This window comes from Juglans regia, chromosome 3 (assembly GCF_001411555.2).
Source record: "Juglans regia cultivar Chandler chromosome 3, Walnut 2.0, whole genome shotgun sequence".
Lineage (NCBI taxonomy): Eukaryota > Viridiplantae > Streptophyta > Magnoliopsida > Fagales > Juglandaceae > Juglans > Juglans regia.
Window position 1 is genome coordinate 27,810,747 of NC_049903.1, and position 18,092 is coordinate 27,828,838.

Here is an 18,092-nt window from a genome sequence, read left to right on the forward strand (position 1 = left end):
CCGTTGTTGCTTGATACTCCTGCTTCTCAGTTGCACTATTAGCGAAAGATTCAAAAGTTTCAATAATATGGTACACTTCGTGTTCATTCATAAAATAAATAATAAATAAACAAATAAAAATAAATTAATATAGAGAAACACAAAGATTTATGTGATTTGGTATAAAAGCTTACATCCACGGGTTGTTTGAGGCAAAATCCACTATAATGAGTAATTTTAGAATCTCTCATAGCTTTACATATCTCACAGTACGATGGAGGAATTTAGAATTTCGAGAAGTTGAAGACGATGCATCTCTTGAGAATTGAGAGAAGATCATGTAAAGTTACTATGTGCGAAGGAGTATATGTGTAGAGAAGTTGTGGAGAGCCCCCTCCATTTGTAGAGATCTCCTCCTTTTATAAAGAGCTATTTTCTTCCTTTGAGTGATCAAGTCCAATTTGTATTGTGAAGCATTTTCCTTTTAAGAGTCTGAATCAACTTCTTTTTATTTATCTCTTCCTTGTCTTATCTCCTGATTCTCTTCCCTTCCATATCTCTTGATTTTATCTCTTTCTTTGTTATTATTGATAGGTTTTCAATGAGTAGGACCCAGTCAATTTTATCCCTAACAATTATAGTGTATGTCATGAGAGATGTTTAGAGAGGAATAAAGGAGCAAAGTGATGGAGATGTAAGAAGTGAGTTTAGTGCCCTTTAATTTCGTCAAACCACTTTAGAGTATCATGGAGTGTTTGAACTCTATAGATAAGTGTTTAGATTATCTGACAATGGACACACATGTACGTAGTTGCACTTGGTGTTCTTTTTCTTCTTCGTGGAAATTAATATTATAGGGAGGAAATAAGCTTTTGATCCTTGGTTCTAGTTTTTTTATCTTCTTGTATTTTTATATTTAGCTATCACGATATTTAAATGAACCGATTAAATGAGTTTTTCATCAAGTTATTCAGCTTTCATTCAGCTTTACAATGCCAACAAGCTTGCCACCATCAAATTAATGTTAAAGTAGTTTTAGCATTTACTCTATCAAATGATATATATGCCAACATATAAGTGCGTCTATTATCCAATTCTAAGTACTTTTCACGGGAGTTTAAGCACTATATATATATATATATATATATATATATATATATACATATAAATATATAGTCACTCCAAAGTGGCTCATCAAAAGTGTATTATACCTTACAAAACTTGTTGAAATTTTTTTGAGAGTGAATACAAGCTCACTCTCGACCAAATATAAAATCATAGATCCAAACACAAAGCCAAATATAAAACACAGAAGGCTAATAATTTACAAACGGTAGGTCTTTCCCACTAGGAAATTCCAGCAAACAGGTGGAGATTTTGATGAGTGAGATATTTCCAAACTCTAGGTTGGAATGAGCCTATTGCGCAATGAAATGCACGCATCGATTCTGGGATTGATGTATCTTTTCAGCTTGCCATGCTTGAAGGTCTTTGAGCAGGAACCGAGTGTCTCAGGCTATCCCTTCAGTTTCCCAGTTAATGGCCTTATGAGGATTATTGATAGAGTTGATTGCATCTAAAACCCCCTTTTAAATAGTCTTCCTATGCATGAGACTATTTTCATGTTATGCTTTTGAGAGTTTATTCTCAATAAATAGATTATTTTTATAATATTGGGTCTCTCTATCGGGAACAAGTATAAAAATACGTAACACTCTTAACCTATAGGAAGCAGGTGTTACAAAAACGCTCTTCCACACCTTTATATAATCTTTGTACCGTATTTATGAGCACTAGCATTGAATTAGCTATTTAAAGTTAAAATTTGGCTAATATATGACTTTTTTACTTTTGACTAATTACTCAAAATCTGAACTCCACATTGGATTAATTATCTCATTTTCTATAATAATAAAATTTATTATTTTTTTAATCTATTTTTAATACTTTTTTTTTAGTTGTTTAGATACTTTTTTATTTTCATTTTCATAATCTCCAATTCTCCCCAACAATTTTCAACAATTATTTTTATTTTTATTTTCACAATCTATAAAATTAGCATTTCTAATTACCAATAAATTGTCTACAACTATTATCATTTTCACAATCCAACAATTTATAAATACATTTATAATTGCCATGTAGCACCATTGCATTAACGCAATTTTGAAAAATAATGAAAAAGTAATGATAAAATATTAAAAAATAAGTAAAAAATATAATAAATAATAAATAATAATGAGATATACTGAAAATAGCTTATGTATCTTTATATTCATCTTCATATTTATATAATATCTCTCTAAAATAATCTGTATTGGATTATATATATATCTTCAAATTTTTGCATAATTATTAACAATTTAAAAAAATATTATTTACTCTTTAAATATTATTTTTTTATTATTATTATTTTTTAATCTCTCCATCTGTCACGTCCGAAATTATTTGTCTCCTTGCTCTCTGTAGGAATCCGAAATACCCCACATCCCGACACCAGCTTCGAAATTTCTGGGTTTTTTCTTTGCTGATTGCTCATCAACGACAAGCCATCATTGCAAGATCGTCAACACCAAGCCATTTGGCATTTGTCATCGAGCTCTGGACGCCATTCGCCATCGAGCTTATGGGGTTGATTTAATGGACTATGGCGTTTTCTTTAGTATTTTACCATTTTGCAATGATTTATCTTCGATTTTTTTTTCAAATCCTTTTGGCATGATAGAAAATGGTCAATCAGATTTTTTTGTGGAAAAGAAAACGACAGTGCTCCTCCAGAAGATGTACAAATTCCCCAGATGTACAAATTTTTGGCCCTTTCTCTCTAAATTATTATTATTTAGCTCAAAAATACATAATTCAACTAGGAGTTTTTCTCCATATGTAAATTTTTTTACTTTGATTTTTATCATATAAGTAAATTTTTTTTATTGTTCATAATTTAAAATACATATATTTCATTTTCTTCTAAAAAAAAATTTTAGAAATATTTTTAAACCAATTTTTTCATATTTTGAATTTTTTTTTTAATTTTTATTTGGCTTATATTTTTTTTACGTGTATAAGACTGAATTATTATACATTGTATGTAAAAAATAATTGCAAATATAAAAAAAATATATATATATTGTAAATTTATTGGTAGAAATGAAATATTTAAAAAGAATAAAAAAAGAATATTTAAATGATATAGAGTAAAAATAGATAAGCTAATGGATGACATATTATAAAAGTCAGTATATAAAATAGAAAAAATAAGTTTTGGTAATATATTTTAAAGGATAAGATAAAGAATTAATTGAGAATGCTCTTAGAACTTTTGTTATGGAATTGCTTAAAGGAAAAATAATCATGTGTTAACATATTGACAAAACTTAATCTAAATGAGTTATTGTTGAGGTTGTCTAACATCGGTTATGGAAGGGGCTGATGGTCAATTTATAAGTGTAAGGGAAAATCTCACCTCTTGAACTAGCTTCTAAAATTGAGAGAGGTCTAAGACGATCCAACACTGATATCAGAGTCCATGTTTACCAACAGTCCACGAGAGAAACAAATTGTCGCTGCTCTGATCCAGGCCGGATGTGTGAGAAGGAGATTGATCATCTCATACTAGTAGTTGTAGATTCATAGTTCATGGCCCCCATGCTTATTCAAGCACATGGTTTCAAGTAACTTTTACATTAATTTTAAGAAGAATTTGTTGTAGTCGAAATAGCGTAAAGGTAGGTAGATTTTTAATCGAATTTTTGCAAACCTTTATATTACTTGAGTATGAAATTTTTGAATTAGGGTGCACGAAGTTTGTATGATTTATTCGTGCAACGTGATATGATTTTTTATATATTTATTTCTGTACACCTTCTCAATACTATTTTGGTAATATTTATGGGGAGCGAACCAAGTTTCATAAAAGTGATATGTTGACACATGTTTAAATATTCTTGCAAACTATTGAATTATTGTAACTTGTTCAGTGAGAAAGTCACATAAAACCAACCTCTAATCCTATAATATTGTAAATGTTTTTGTGATATGAATGATATCTTCATGATATTGTGTGAATACTCTTCTGGCATCTATGGTCTGTGTGACAACTGAAGATATCTTTCATGGTATAATATTGATGTCAATTTATGTAGTTTTCATTGAGATTGATTAGAGAATGTTCTTTGCTCATTGTCGGATTATTTATTTATTTATTTATAAATAAAATTACAATTTCCTTCGTCCCATTAATTGTGCTACTGGTGCCCTGTAACTCAATTTTTTCTGTCAAAGGATGTGTATACTCGGGATTTACAGCCAAAGACTTTTAGAACTGATCTAGCTACAGTTTGCTTATGAGATGAAATGAGTTGAGTTGAATTGATACCAAATTCCAATGCTCGAGTCTTGAAATTCTAAAATTTTAGAAATTTCTAGCTGCAGTTTGGTTATGAGTTCAAGAAATTGTCCTAGAGTCATTTCTCATGCAGTTACTTGAATTGTAGTGCTATGACTAAAGAATTGGGTGCTGAATTGAAATACTTTTGTTTTGAGAAACATTTGGATTTTGTATTTGAAAATGTCATAAACAGGGACAAAGCTCATATTTAAGTAGAAATTGTAGTCGTTTCAAACTAGATGAGTTGCAAGCCACCCTATTTTGCCATAAGGAACACCAATTTGGCACAAATGAACATACTGATTTCAAGAAGTTTATGCCACTATATTTACTGGCATAGCGGGTCCGTTTAGATAGAGAAACACTTTCAACCTATTTCATCTCATCTCATTATTACAACTTTCCAAATTCTCATACAAAATATAATAAATAATTAAACTTTTTCAAATCTAAAAACAATAATAATATTAAAAATAATATTATAATAATATTTTATTCAACTCATATAAAACCATCTCGTCTCATCTCAATGTCCAAACGAGCCCAAAAAAGAAACATATTATTACACCCACAGATCAGCGAGGAATTGAGTCAAAGCGTACTGACCAACATAATTACCCAAGCATCATTAACCATTCCATGTGTCCCAATGATTTTTTTATTATCCAAATGATATATGTTGAGTATCTACATGTAGTCATCATCTAAATATATATATCTTTAGGCATTAATTCATTTAGCATAATAAGAATTATGCAGGATAACGATATTCAGTCTCCGCTAACATAAAACAATCAAAACTCCAGTACTAATCACTAACTTCAGAAGCCGGCTTGCCTCTTAATGCTAACCAAATGAACTCATCCAACCAGGCATCCGGTTAACTGTCCTTCCTTCAATTTACCTGGCAACATAACAAGAAAGACTGGTGTAAATATAAACTTATTATATCAAGAACAAAAGGATTCTCAACCTCAAACTGTCAAGCTTAATAATTACTTTTATACTATAGACACTTTATATGATGGAAAATCAAGAAATGGGAAAGAGATTTTCTTGAGGGCTTCCACAATAATAAGAGCAATTCAATTTGATTATCCCTACCATTTGAAGGCAAGAAGTTCACTTCCAAATCAACTAAAATAGACAAAAATATTGCCTCAATCATGTGAAGACAGTTTTACAAAGACCATTTTTCTTCACTTTCTTACCTTAGATCCTCTGTTTAGTTCTAAAGCTTTATTTATTATATATCTTCAACTCGTGTTCCTTCCCTGGTTCCCATAGATGTCAATATTACATTATTAAGGCCCCGTTTAGATAGCAAAAGTATTTCCTCTCATCTCATTATTACAACTATCCCAAATTTCCACACAAAATATAATAAACAATTCAACTTTTTCAAATCTCAAAAAAATAATAATATTAAAAAATAATATTCTAACAATATTTTATTCAACTTTCAACTTTTATCCAAAACGAAAGTTGAGGGAAAGGGAGAGTAATGTAGAGGCTCATTTTCAGCTAAAACATATATTGACCATCAATGGTGCAAGCATATCAATAACTTAATTCTGTATCGATTAGAATGTGAGATCATTTCACATATTATACACTGTGACAAGAAGACTTGTAGCCATAAGTGAATGTAACTTTCAATGCCAAATGAGAAGACTCGCTTCACATAATGGAACTCCATGTGACAACTATTAGAAAGAAATAAAAAATTGATGATCACTGCACCACCTAAGTTCGATAGTTTTTTTTTTTTTTTAATAAGCAATTCAAATTTCATTAGTAGCGAAGAAGGGCGCATCTCAAGCACACAGGGTATATATGAAAGAAAGCACCCGATTAGAAAGGAGGAAAACAATCATGAGGGCAAGAGCTACTCTAAGCCAACATCCATACACAGAGCATCGTTAGAAATAAGAAATTAATTCCTCAGTTTTAAGTTGTGAGTTGTGAGTACAACTTAGAAGTCAAATAAATCATATAAGAAAGCATTGTAACTGCTAATGAGAAATCATGATCTTATCTAAACCTACAACCATGTACCACCAGTTGGCCTGGGGACAAACATTGAGGAGAGACACAAAAACAACATTGAAGATCTAAAATTTCACCCTTTTGGTGTTTTATTCAAAACTTCTCATTTTAGAAGTACGTCTGGGGCATAATTAAAAACATAGACACGTGTCACAAGATAACCCATATACAAGATATCTTTCCATCCGTTGCTCATCTAACAATCCCCAGGTTCGTGGCAGTGAGGCATCCACCTCACAGAAAGGGTAAAAGCCTGACACTGTCTTGATAATACAAAGAAGCAAATCTAGATACTAAGATGAGGAAATTTTAGATTCAAATGAAGGACTTACCAAGATAAACAAAAGTAAGCCAATTGGGCATATGGCCCCAGAAGCATCACAGTAGGGAGGCGGGATAACTTATTCAATAAAATTTCACAAGAAATGATCAAGCACCACCGTGGGGGTTTTCCCATCTATTTTAAACAAGCAACATTTTTATTTACAAATCTGAACTTGTTTCTCTCTGTTTTGTATTTTGAGTTGGAAAAAAAAAATGAATAGTATGAGACAACCACAAAAAGGATAGCTTGGTCAGCTAAGTAAATGCCAACAAAGGATCATGTACAGTATTCAAGAAAGATTTGACTATCAAAGAGAGAAGAAGATACTCAAAGTAATTTGTTAGGTTAATTTCCATGCATAAAGATCCCTTGAGAAACAATTTCGACCCAATGTGATACTCTATCAAACCTTTTTTTATCTCTACTTGATTATGTGTGTGAAGTTTCCTTCCCAAATCCACTATAGTCATGAAACAATGCAAAAAAAATATAACAGGATAATTTATCAAATAGAGAGGATTAATCTAAAATAAAGTATAGCATACATTAGGAGAGTTAGAAGTGAACCAAAAAAAAAAGTTCTAAATTAAAGTTGAATCTTGTTTTCCCACATACTACCACCTCATTCTCACTTACCTCCTACACTTTGACTCACTACAACCCGGTTACAAGAGCTACCACTTATTACCGTTTTAGGTGGATAAGTGACAAGGGGATGATATTGCATGCTATTGAGTTATACCAAGTCAAAGTTCAAGAACTAAGTCACAATAGGTGGTGGATCGTGGAATGAGCAATACCAAGTCGAAGTTTATATGTAAATAAGATTGGGCAGTAGGGGTGGCAGTAAGGGTGGCACGACCTGTGAATTCAACACGAACACGACACGAAATTAGCTGGTTTGGGTGTTTGATGTTAATAGGTTCGGGTCAAAACGGGTTGACTCGTTAAGATACGATTTATTAACGGGTCAACCTGCTTAACACGAAATCAACCTGTTTTGACCCATTTAGATTTTATTTCAAAATTAAAATATTATTATTATTAAATTGTAATATTGGTATTTCTTAGGAGACGTTTGGATTCGAAGCTCATTTCAGCTCATCTCAATTCATCTCAACTCATCTCACTACTATTCATTACTATTCAGCAACTTTAACTACAAATCTCATTATTATTCACAACTCATCTCACTACTATTCACAATCCATCTCAACTCATCTCAAGTCATCTTCGAATCCAAAGTTCTCCTTAGTATGCTTATGGTTTTATTGTTTTTATTGTTGGAATTGTAATTTTAGACCTATGCTCATATTTTTTATTGTATAGTTTGTAATATTGGTTTTATTATATGTTAAAATTTTAAAAATATTGATATATATTTTTTAGATATTGTGGCTACTAATAAATATAGATTTTAATTTTTATGTAAAATTATGTTAATCAAGTCAAATGAGCTATACGTATTAGTTCAACCCATTTATATGAAACATGTTTAAATGGGTCATTTTGTGTTAATTTATTTCTAATTAATTATCAAACGGATGACACGACACGACCAGTTATCTAAATAGGTTGGGTTAGAGTTTGATAGTTTGACACGTTTAGCTTAACAAGTCGAGTTTAGGTTGACCTATATAGTCAAATGTTCATGACTTGACACAACACAAACACGACCCGAAAACACAATTTGCCACCCCTAGGGTATTAATCATTGAGGGAAAATGAATTTAGATTGCATCTCTAGTTGAATTTAGACTGCATCTCAATGAAGTAAGTACTTTATTAGATTGAGAATCTACAACATCAGGGAATATATTTCTTATCCTCGATAGCTTGATTACAAGATCATATTCGAAACAAGGTCAGTGTCATTGAAATCAGCTAACAAACGATATCCACACACAGAATGGTAAAGAGGGTAACACAAAATCTTGTATCAATCACTTATGAAAACGTACAAAATTTAATTCAGGAAAACGGAAGAAAAAGTAAAGAAGGATTGGATTTCTACGTACCCAGATGAATGTTAGTAGTCAATTGCTCTTGGAAGGCACCTTTTTCCGCGCAGCTCTCGCATTGTCGTACTCAAACTTCAACACATTGGGTATATGAGACGTATCCTTAACATAGAGCATCCTGCCAAATGCGCTTTCCTCAATAGCTTGAAAGTAAGGGGAAAGCACAGAATACACCACCCAGAACCACAGCGATCCAAGAAAGATACCCAAAATGGCCCCAGCACAGACCTGAGCAATTGTATGGTACCCCAAATAAACCCTAGAATACATAGTGAGGAATGCCAGAGACCAAGACCAGGAATTCACAATCCAATTGTTCCTCGAGTCCCAAAGACCAATACCTTTAGACGTCAACAGAGTAAAGTACATGGCAAAGAAGAACATATACTGGGAGTGGCTCGAGGGCCAGCCGTGAGAATCGCACGTCTCGAGCAGAAAGCAGGTCTCGGGTCGAGCTTGCTGGACCGATGTCTTGATTAACTCATTGATGAATTGGGAAATGATGAGGCCGACAGCGAAGAACATACCCTGGAGCTCACGGCGGAAAATGAAGTGGGAAATGAAGCCGCCGAGGCTGATGAAGACCGGAACGAGCGAGACCCAGGCTAGGAAGTGACCTAGTTGGTCCCCCTTCGGGTATCTCACGTGGGTCAGTGTCACAGCCTTCAGCGGAGCCATACTTTAGAAAGAACGATCGAGGAAGCTAAAGATTTTCTGGGTATGGATTATCAATCGGAGATTGATTTGGCGTCAGACCGTCTTTGCTGTTTGATCGGATCTGCGAAAGAGAGAGAGGGTGAAGTTGCGAACGGAGTGGGGGGGATAAGGAAGAATAGGCTTATAGGTCTTGTTACATTATTGTTTGGGTGTTGTTTCTCGGAAAACCGTTGACGTCTCGACAATAGAGACGATGCTGGTCGGTCCTTAAAAGTAAAGTCGTCGAAAGAAGAGGCCATAAACTTGGCAACACGCGGGGCACGCCCAATGCTCCCTTCTTTCACACCGAGGGAATTTTTTTTACCAGAAATGTTAAAAGAAATCTTAAGGCCTGGTTTGTTTTTCAAAAACATCTCATCTCATCTCATCTCATCTCACCTCATCATTATAATTTTTTTAAATCTTCACACAAAATAAAATAAACAATTCAACTTTTTCAAATCTCAAAACAACAATAATATTAAAAAATATATTTTAACAATATTTTATTCAACTTTTTAACTTTAATCTCAACTCATCTCATCTCATCTCATCTCATCTCTGAAAACAAACGGGCCTTAGCTGCGCATAGATAAAATTTAGTTAATATTTAGTTCTAGTTTGAATAGTGAGTATTTATTATTTTATTATTATTTAATATTTTAATATTATTATTATTTTATTTATTATTATTTATAGAATATTTGAAAATACCTAATTACTTTAATGCAACCTTAATTAATTTATTTAAAATACAATTATATCAAACTAGTTAAATTTACAATAATTTTGTCAACAGAAAAATTTCACACCGGTCCGACTGTTATTCCTCAAATAACAGCTCGTCAATAAATTTGTGTCATGTTATTTTTCTATTTCACATTCAGTATGTCTATCTACAGTTGATAATGTTGTAAAAGTCCACCTCACTTCCCGTGCAAAAAATCCCCCTCCTCTCTCCTCTCTCCACCCTCCACCAAAACCCACCCTCCACCTCTCCCGTTGATGACAAAGGCCCTCTCCCAAAACATTTACTAGTTAAAGATCTCACCCTCACCCAATGAAATCCATCATCTCTCAACAGCCATGCAAGACACTATTGGAATTTCTGCTTGCTTCTCATCCAGCCAGAAAATATCAGATGAACACACGGCTGTAACCAGGTCAGGTCAGAGTGTTTTCATGTCCATATACCGTACAAAGATCGCGGATCAGTGCTGCTTAATCACAATTACATGGTGCAAAAACTTGCTACTCCATGGCCTTTCAGTTTCAGTGCAGAGTCTGGACGGAGAAAGCTAGTGTACCTGTAAAGTTGAGTTGAAGCCATGATATTTCTAGAGAAAACAAGGATCAAAACACTAAATAGTTGAAAGTAAAGTTGTTGATGTCTTCTAAGACCACCAAGTCTGTTATTAAAAAATATCGACATCCATACATTCTCATCTCCTCTTGAATTTTACAATTTTCAAAGTCAAATAAGACCAAATCGATAGAAAACATTTCCAAGCCTTCAAAAGTGAAGCGATTACTCGAGAGATCTGGAAAAAACAAGAAAAATAAAGATTCCCAAGCCTTCAATCAAATCTCTCGGAATGAAGATTCCCAAGCTAGGGAAAGTCAAACCAAACATTTTGTAGAGTAAATCGGTTCAACCTCTTGAAGCTGCCCATTTGTATCTCTCAAAGCGATCTAGCCATATTTGAGAACAAAAGGCATGGCAGAGAAGCCATGCAAAAGAGATCTACAAGAAAAACATGAAGGAATTGAGTAGGGGTAGGCGCAACAAGCGTAAATGATGGACAAAAATGGGGGAGAAACAGCTTCGTGGGGAAGACGAGAATTGGTGGGTGCAACGGCATTGTCTGGCTGTGTTGGCGACGAACCCGATTTCGTGCGGCGATAGTTTGGGTTTCGTGCGGTGGCGGTGGTCTGGGTTTCGAATAAAAAGAAGGAATGCACTTGTTTCTTACTGATAATGTGATTTAATCAGATGAAATCATATTTATTATGTCTAATGTAAAACTTCATACATGGCATATTGTGATTAGAGGCTGTTAAACGCCCAACATCAACAGGATCGACCCAAAGAGGAACTCTTTTGTCAATCATGATGTTCTTGCAAATTGTTACTAAATTATTTTTTGATCATACAATAATATTCCTACTTGCAGGAGGCATTACGCGCGAAGTTCCTTATTCAGTGAATATAAAACTCCAGAGTAAATATTTACTTCTTCTTTTACTTTTCAAAATAAAACTAAGCTTGTTCTTCTAATACAACGTCCGACAGGTTTGGATAGTGAAATGAAAATTTTTTATTTTAGATAAAAATTTAAAATATTATTTTTTAATATTATTATTATTTTGAGATTTGAAAAAGTTGAATTATTTATTATATTTTGTATGGAAATTTGAAAAAGTTTTAACGATGAAATGAGATGAAAATTTTGTGTCTCATCCCACTTGCCAAACCTGCCCCACTTGAAGTCAAAGTATATATAGTATTGACAGCAGTAAAAAGAGATTGTTATGAACATTAGGAAATTAAATTGTATTTTTTTAATGATGAATAAATATTTCAATTACTATTAAAATTCAAATAAATGAAAATGTCAAAATTAATATTTTAATAAAATAATGATAGATTTAGTGAGTTTGTTATTTGGTATTGTTGAAAGAATAAATATAGATAGAAGCCACTATTAGGAGCATCCATTTTGTACACATGATGTGGCATCATCTAGACCACACATCTCCCTAAGTGAGTGTTGAGAACAATCAACTAGAAGCAGTCACGCAGTAAGTGCAAAGTGTGCACTGCTATAGTGGCTTCTCTCTAGCATTACTTCTACTAATGCTCTTACACTACATATATCTATTTAATTAATATATAATTTATTATTTTTTACTTTTTACTTTTTATTTGAATATACATATTTACGCATTTAGATAGAATGTCAAAAATAATCAATTACATATTTATTAAGTAGATATATGTGGTGTAAGACTTCCACGTAGAATTTCTCTTCTTTTTACTCTTGTTTTGAGTTTCCTCCATATAAAATAATATTTTATAAGATGGATAAATTTGAAGTAGATTCGATATAAATAAGATAAGAATGTAACATGATTGATTAGGTTTTGTGGAGATATATATTTCTAGATCTCTCACATTCAGGTAATTACTTTTAGTTTTGGTAGCTTAGAGCATTCCAAATGATTTATCTATATTTTTATCTAAAATAATTAACCAAAATTCTACTTTTCTATTTTAACTAACCACCTTTTTAAGAGTGACATCCAATAAGGTTGTACAAGAAATCGAAGAACCGACCGAGATTGACTCAAACTGACCGGCCGAGCTTGAAACCGGCAGAGAACCGGTCGACAAGCTGTGAAATTTTATCAAAATCGGCATCGGCCGGTTCAGTATCGGTTCGAACCAGAAGAAAATCGTTGAACCGGCCGACGTCTTTAATCTATTTTTTATATATATGTTGGTTTCGTTTGGGCCGAAACCAAACCAATATTGTCGGTTTTCACCCCTACCTTAGAGTTTATAACAGAAAAAAAATATAGATATACAAAGTAGTATTTATTGAGTATTTAATTTTTTGAAAAATTCACTTGAGTCATAAATACCGTAGAACCTACTTAATATGTCTATACCTCTTTTACTCTAAACCTAGAGATTAGACTAAAACCTAAACTTTAGATAATCTAAATCCATTTATAATCATCTTCAAAAGAGTCAACTTGTTTTATTCAAGAAAGGGTTTCATCAAAGTCCTCATGCTTGGACTGGCCAAACCAAGCCCAAATTTCTTTATCAAAGATATCCCAAACCTCCTGCAGTCTTCTCTCAAACCCTTTTTTTTTCTCTTAACCACCTTCTCGAAGGCGATAGGGGCAAAGACGACTGAGGTGAAGATGATTAAGTCTCCCTGCTTCGTAGGGAGGAGGAGGGGGTAGTATATACTTGTTACGGCAGGCAGAGAGTGTGAAGATGGAGGGATTAGAGAGAAATGGGATAGGCTAAAGCTAAATGATGAGGAAAGCATACCCATCGAATTTCAATCTACCGACATCGAAAGGGCTACGAGGAAGGGGGAGAGGAGTCTGATTGGGGAGTTTTTCTCCGATCGAAGTATTAGGAAGGAAGTCATAAGGGCAACTATGGAGAAGATTTGGAAGGTTCATAGACTGATGGTTTTTCAGGAGCTCATATCTAATAGTTTTGTAATTTTCTTCGCTAATGTAAGGGATAAGAACAAGATTCTGGGGGGATGGCCATGATTATTAGATAACCACTTGTTTGTTCTTAAATCTTATATTGGAAATACTCAGATACATTCAGTGGATTTCTTTCATCAGAGCTTCTGGATCCAAATATTCAATCTACCACTGGACTGTATAAACCGAAAGATGGGTGAAATGATAAGGAATACGATTGGGAAGGTAAAGGAAATGGAGGTTCAGAAAGAAGATGCAGCATGTGGTCGGTATCTACGGGTGAAAGTTAAATTTGACTTGAGGAAGACGTTAGTAAGAGGAAGAACAATTAATATGCAAGGTGATACTATGTGGATACCCTTCCAATACGAAAAATTCCTGAGAATGTGCTTCCAGTGTGGATGTATTGTGCATGGAGAACAAGAGTGTATTCAGAAGAGTGGTAGTGAATCTCAATTTGGTCCCTAATGGAGAGTAAAGTCTGTTGAAAAAAGGAGAAATGTAGAGAAGAGGAAAGATCTGGGGGTGGAGGAGGAAAGGGGTTTACAACCTGATTTGGAAGAGGACTGTGAAATGACTCAAGTAGTAGGTCTTGAGAGATATTTAAGTATAGTTAAGGGGAGTTGAAGGGTAGAAGTGAGGGTTTGAATAGCTTGGTTACGAGAGGGTTGAAGGAAAGTGGCCTGGGTGAGGAGAATAGGGTTGGTGAAGGGGACTCAAAGGGTACTAGCCATACTCTATTAGCTTGCAGCAGTGAGTCTTTGTACACTGAGAGAGCTGAAAGGAAGAAGGTGGTAGGAGTTGAGGAAATTATTATAGTGCAAGAGACTGGGATAGAAGCTATGGGGGGAGGTCAAGTAGTGGTTATGAAAGGTAGGACAGGGAGTTGGAAAAGAAGAGCATATAGAAAAAATTACGGAGGTGAGGCAACCTCTACTTCTTTACTATTTAAGAGAGTTAATAGCAATGGAGATGGCTTATTCTCATTAGGTGGCATAAAGAAAAAAACAAGGAAGGGGAGTGAGGTGGAGTTGGTTGATTATTTGAGTATGGCAGAGGTTGCTTGTCAGTCCCACTAGACATTATGAGTTTTTTAAGTTAAAATTGTTGAGGGATTGGGAACCCTCAAACAGTTCAAGACCTTTGCTTGCTGGAAAAGGAAAAGAAGCTCAAACTAGTTTTTTTTAATTGAAATCATGATAAAAGTAGGAAGGGTGGAAAGATTGAAAAGAAGAATGGAAATGGAGGACTGTTTTGTAGTGGAACCTGTAGGGAAAATAGGGGGTCTGGCTTTATTATGGGTTAGTGATTTAGATTTAGAAATTTCAAACTACTCATAATGGTACATTAATAGTTTGATTAGAAGTGAAGGGGGGAGGGAAAGGTGATTCTTTACTAGCTTCTATGGCCACCCTGATACCATGAAAAGGAAGTTGTCTTAGGAGTTGTTGTCCACATTGAGGACTAAAAATGGGGAGACTTGGTGTGTGGCTCGAGACTTTAATAAAATACTGCTCCAGTCAGATAAAGAATGGGGAAGACAGTGTGAGGAAAGGTTGATGGGACAGTTTAGAAAAGCATTAGAGGAAAATAACTTGTCTAATATGGGATTTGTGGGGAGGCACACTACTTTCACTAAGGAGAGACTTGATAGGTGTGTTGCAAATCAGATATGGAAAGAAAAGTTTAAAGATGTGAAGGTGGAGGGGCTCACTTCTAGAAGTTCTGACCGCATACCAATTTTGTTATCCATTGCGGAAGTTTCTAGCATAAATGTGAATAGAGCAAAAAAATTTAATTTCGAAGCCAGCTGGTTGAGAGATGAAAAATGTGAATTAGTAGTGACGGGAGGTTGGTTAGGTCAGGAGTCCAGTACTAATCCTATGAAAAAGGTTCAACAACTATTACATTCTTGTAGTGGGATCTTGAATAAGTGGGCTAAAATTAAAGATAGTAATAGCGGGAAAGAGATTGAGAGATTGATTGTGAAGATCAAGAAATTGCAAGGTAATGACAGACCAAAAAATGTTGAGGAAATTAGAGAGTTACAGAAAAAGGTAATGGTGTTGTTGGTGCAAGAAGATGTCAAATAGAAGCAAATGGCTAAGAGGAACTGGTATAGACTGAGCGATAAGAATACCAAGTTTTTTCATGCCTGCACAACCCAAAGAAGAAGGAGAAATTAGATTCAAGCAGTGATGGATTCTCAAACCAGATTGTGGGAGGATCAAGAAGGCATAACAGGGGCTTTTAATAATCACCACTCAGAAGTATATAGAACAGCTGCACCATCGACAATAGTTATTGAAACCTGCCTGCAATCTACGGAACCTAGAGTGACAATGGCTATGAATGAAGCACTACAGAAAGAGTTTACTAAAGAGGAAGTGGAAGCTACTCTACACCAAATTGGCCCTTTGAAGTCTCCAGGGCTAGATGCTTATGGGGCTTGCTATTATCAAACATATTGGAATGTGTGATGCTGCTCTTAATTTTTTGAGAGGTGGAGGTATGTTGAAGTCTGTTAATCATACATTTGTTGCATTGTACATCATGTTGCATAAACTAATTGGTCTATAATTAATTTTCAGTCTATTAGCTAGAGATTATAGGCCAATTAATTTATGCAACGTGTTGTACAAAATTATTGCTAAGACTCTAGCTAATAGACGGAAATTGGTGCTCAATGAAGTCATCTCCAAGAATCACAGTGCTTTCATCCCTGGAAGACTCATCATTGACAACATTATAGCTGCATATAAAATTCTACACTCTATGAAAATGAGGCAGAAGGTCAGAAGAGGGAGTATGGCTTTAAAATTTGATATCTCTAAAGCATATGATAGAGTAGAGTGAGTGTATTTGAAGGCAGTGATGGTGAAGATGAGATTTGGGGATAGATGGGTGGAGTTGATAATGTAGTGTGTGTCATTTGTGTCATAGGCAATTTTGGTGAATGAGAAACTAGGAGCTTCAATCCTACCAACAAGGGGTTTGAGGCACAGAGACATTTTGTCTTCATATTTGTTCCTTATTTATGCAGAGGGGTTGAGTACTTTGATTAACCAGGTAGAAGCTAGAGGGGATTTAAAATGGCTGGAAGTGGCTAGAGGGGGTACAAAAATCACTCACTTGCTCTTTGCAAATGACTGCATTGTCTTTGGACAAGCTAACTGGCAGGAGTGGAGGAGGATCAAGAGTGTGCTTGAGTTGTATGAACAAGCCTTGGGGCAAAGCTTAAACAGACAGAAGACTTCCCTGTTTTTCAGTTCCAATACTCGAAGGGAGGAGAGAACTAAAATAGTTAAAGATGTTGGAGTAAGGGTGCAAAATAATTGTGAGAAGTATTTGAGGCTGCCAATAATGGTGGGGAGGTCTCAATATAATACCTTTAGAGGGATAAAAGATAAATAACTGAAAAAATCAGTTCCTCTCTCCCTCATGGAAGGAAGTGTTGTTGAAGGCAGTGATACAAGCAGTCCTTACATACCATATGAATGTCTTGAAACTTCCTAAATGATGGGCAAATTTTGGTGGGGTTTTAAACAAAATGAAAGAACGGCCTAGTGGAAGAGCTAGACAAAATTAGGGATGACAAAGTTTGATGGAGGCCTAGGAGCTCGAAAGCTTCAACCAAGCTCTACTTGCTAAACAATGCTGGAGAGTACTTACCACGCCTAATTCAGTTGCAGCAAAGGTACTGCAGGAAAAATATTTTAGACATATTGAGATTTTAAAGGCCAAGCTTGGTGGTGGGCTTTCAAAAATCTGGAGAAGTCTGTGGTGTTCTTTAGAGCTACTGAAGGAGGGGTTAGTTTGAAGGGTTGGAAATTGTGAGCAAATTAGTATTTGAGGAAACAAGTGGATTCCTAAGCCATCTTTATTAAGCATTCAATCTCCTATTAAGAATCTTAATGCAGATTCAAAAGTGAAAGAATTGATTGAGAATGGTATGTAGAATTACAAGCTGGTAAGGGATACTTTGTTAGAAGATGAAGCAGAAATTATGTGGTCTTCCTCTTAGTCAGGCCAATTCCCAAGATAAAAGGATTTGGGCTTTCACAAACGATAAGATCTATAGTGTGAGAAGTGCATACCTCCTTGAGATGTGCAGAAAGAGGAGGGGAAAAATGGGGTCTATTTGATTCTAAGGTTGTAAAGGTGGCTGGAGGAGTTTGTGGAATTTAAACACACCAAAGACTGTGAAGATGTTTATGTGGAAAGCAGTGAGTAATACCTTACCTACAAGACAAATTTAGCTAGAAGAAAGGTGGTGGAAAACTCACTTTGTCCAGTGTGTGGTCTGGAAGAGGAGTCTGTCTGTCATGTATTATGGATTTGTAGTGCAGTTGCAGACGTGTGGGCTGAGAATTCCAGTCCTGCACAGAAATAGCATTGA

General features: G+C 34.7%; 1 protein-coding gene across 1 annotated transcript; it reads right to left on the minus strand.

The window, feature by feature from the left end:
- Positions 1-4,952: 4,952 nt before the first annotated feature.
- Positions 4,953-9,735, minus strand: LOC109006204 (lipid phosphate phosphatase gamma). Its single transcript, XM_018985414.2, has 2 exons — positions 8,759-9,735; positions 4,953-5,270 (listed from the first exon to the last, which is right to left on the minus strand). Exon 1 carries the CDS (start codon positions 9,437-9,439, stop codon positions 8,777-8,779), a length of 663 nt encoding a protein of 220 aa, XP_018840959.1. The 5' UTR covers positions 9,440-9,735; the 3' UTR covers positions 4,953-5,270; positions 8,759-8,776.
- Positions 9,736-18,092: the final 8,357 nt, after the last annotated feature.

Bases quoted from the DNA above. Each gene is read 5' to 3' on its own strand.
- LOC109006204 (XM_018985414.2), bottom strand. From the start codon at position 9,439: ATGGCTCCGCTGAAGGCTGTGACACTGACCCACGTGAGATACCCGAAG.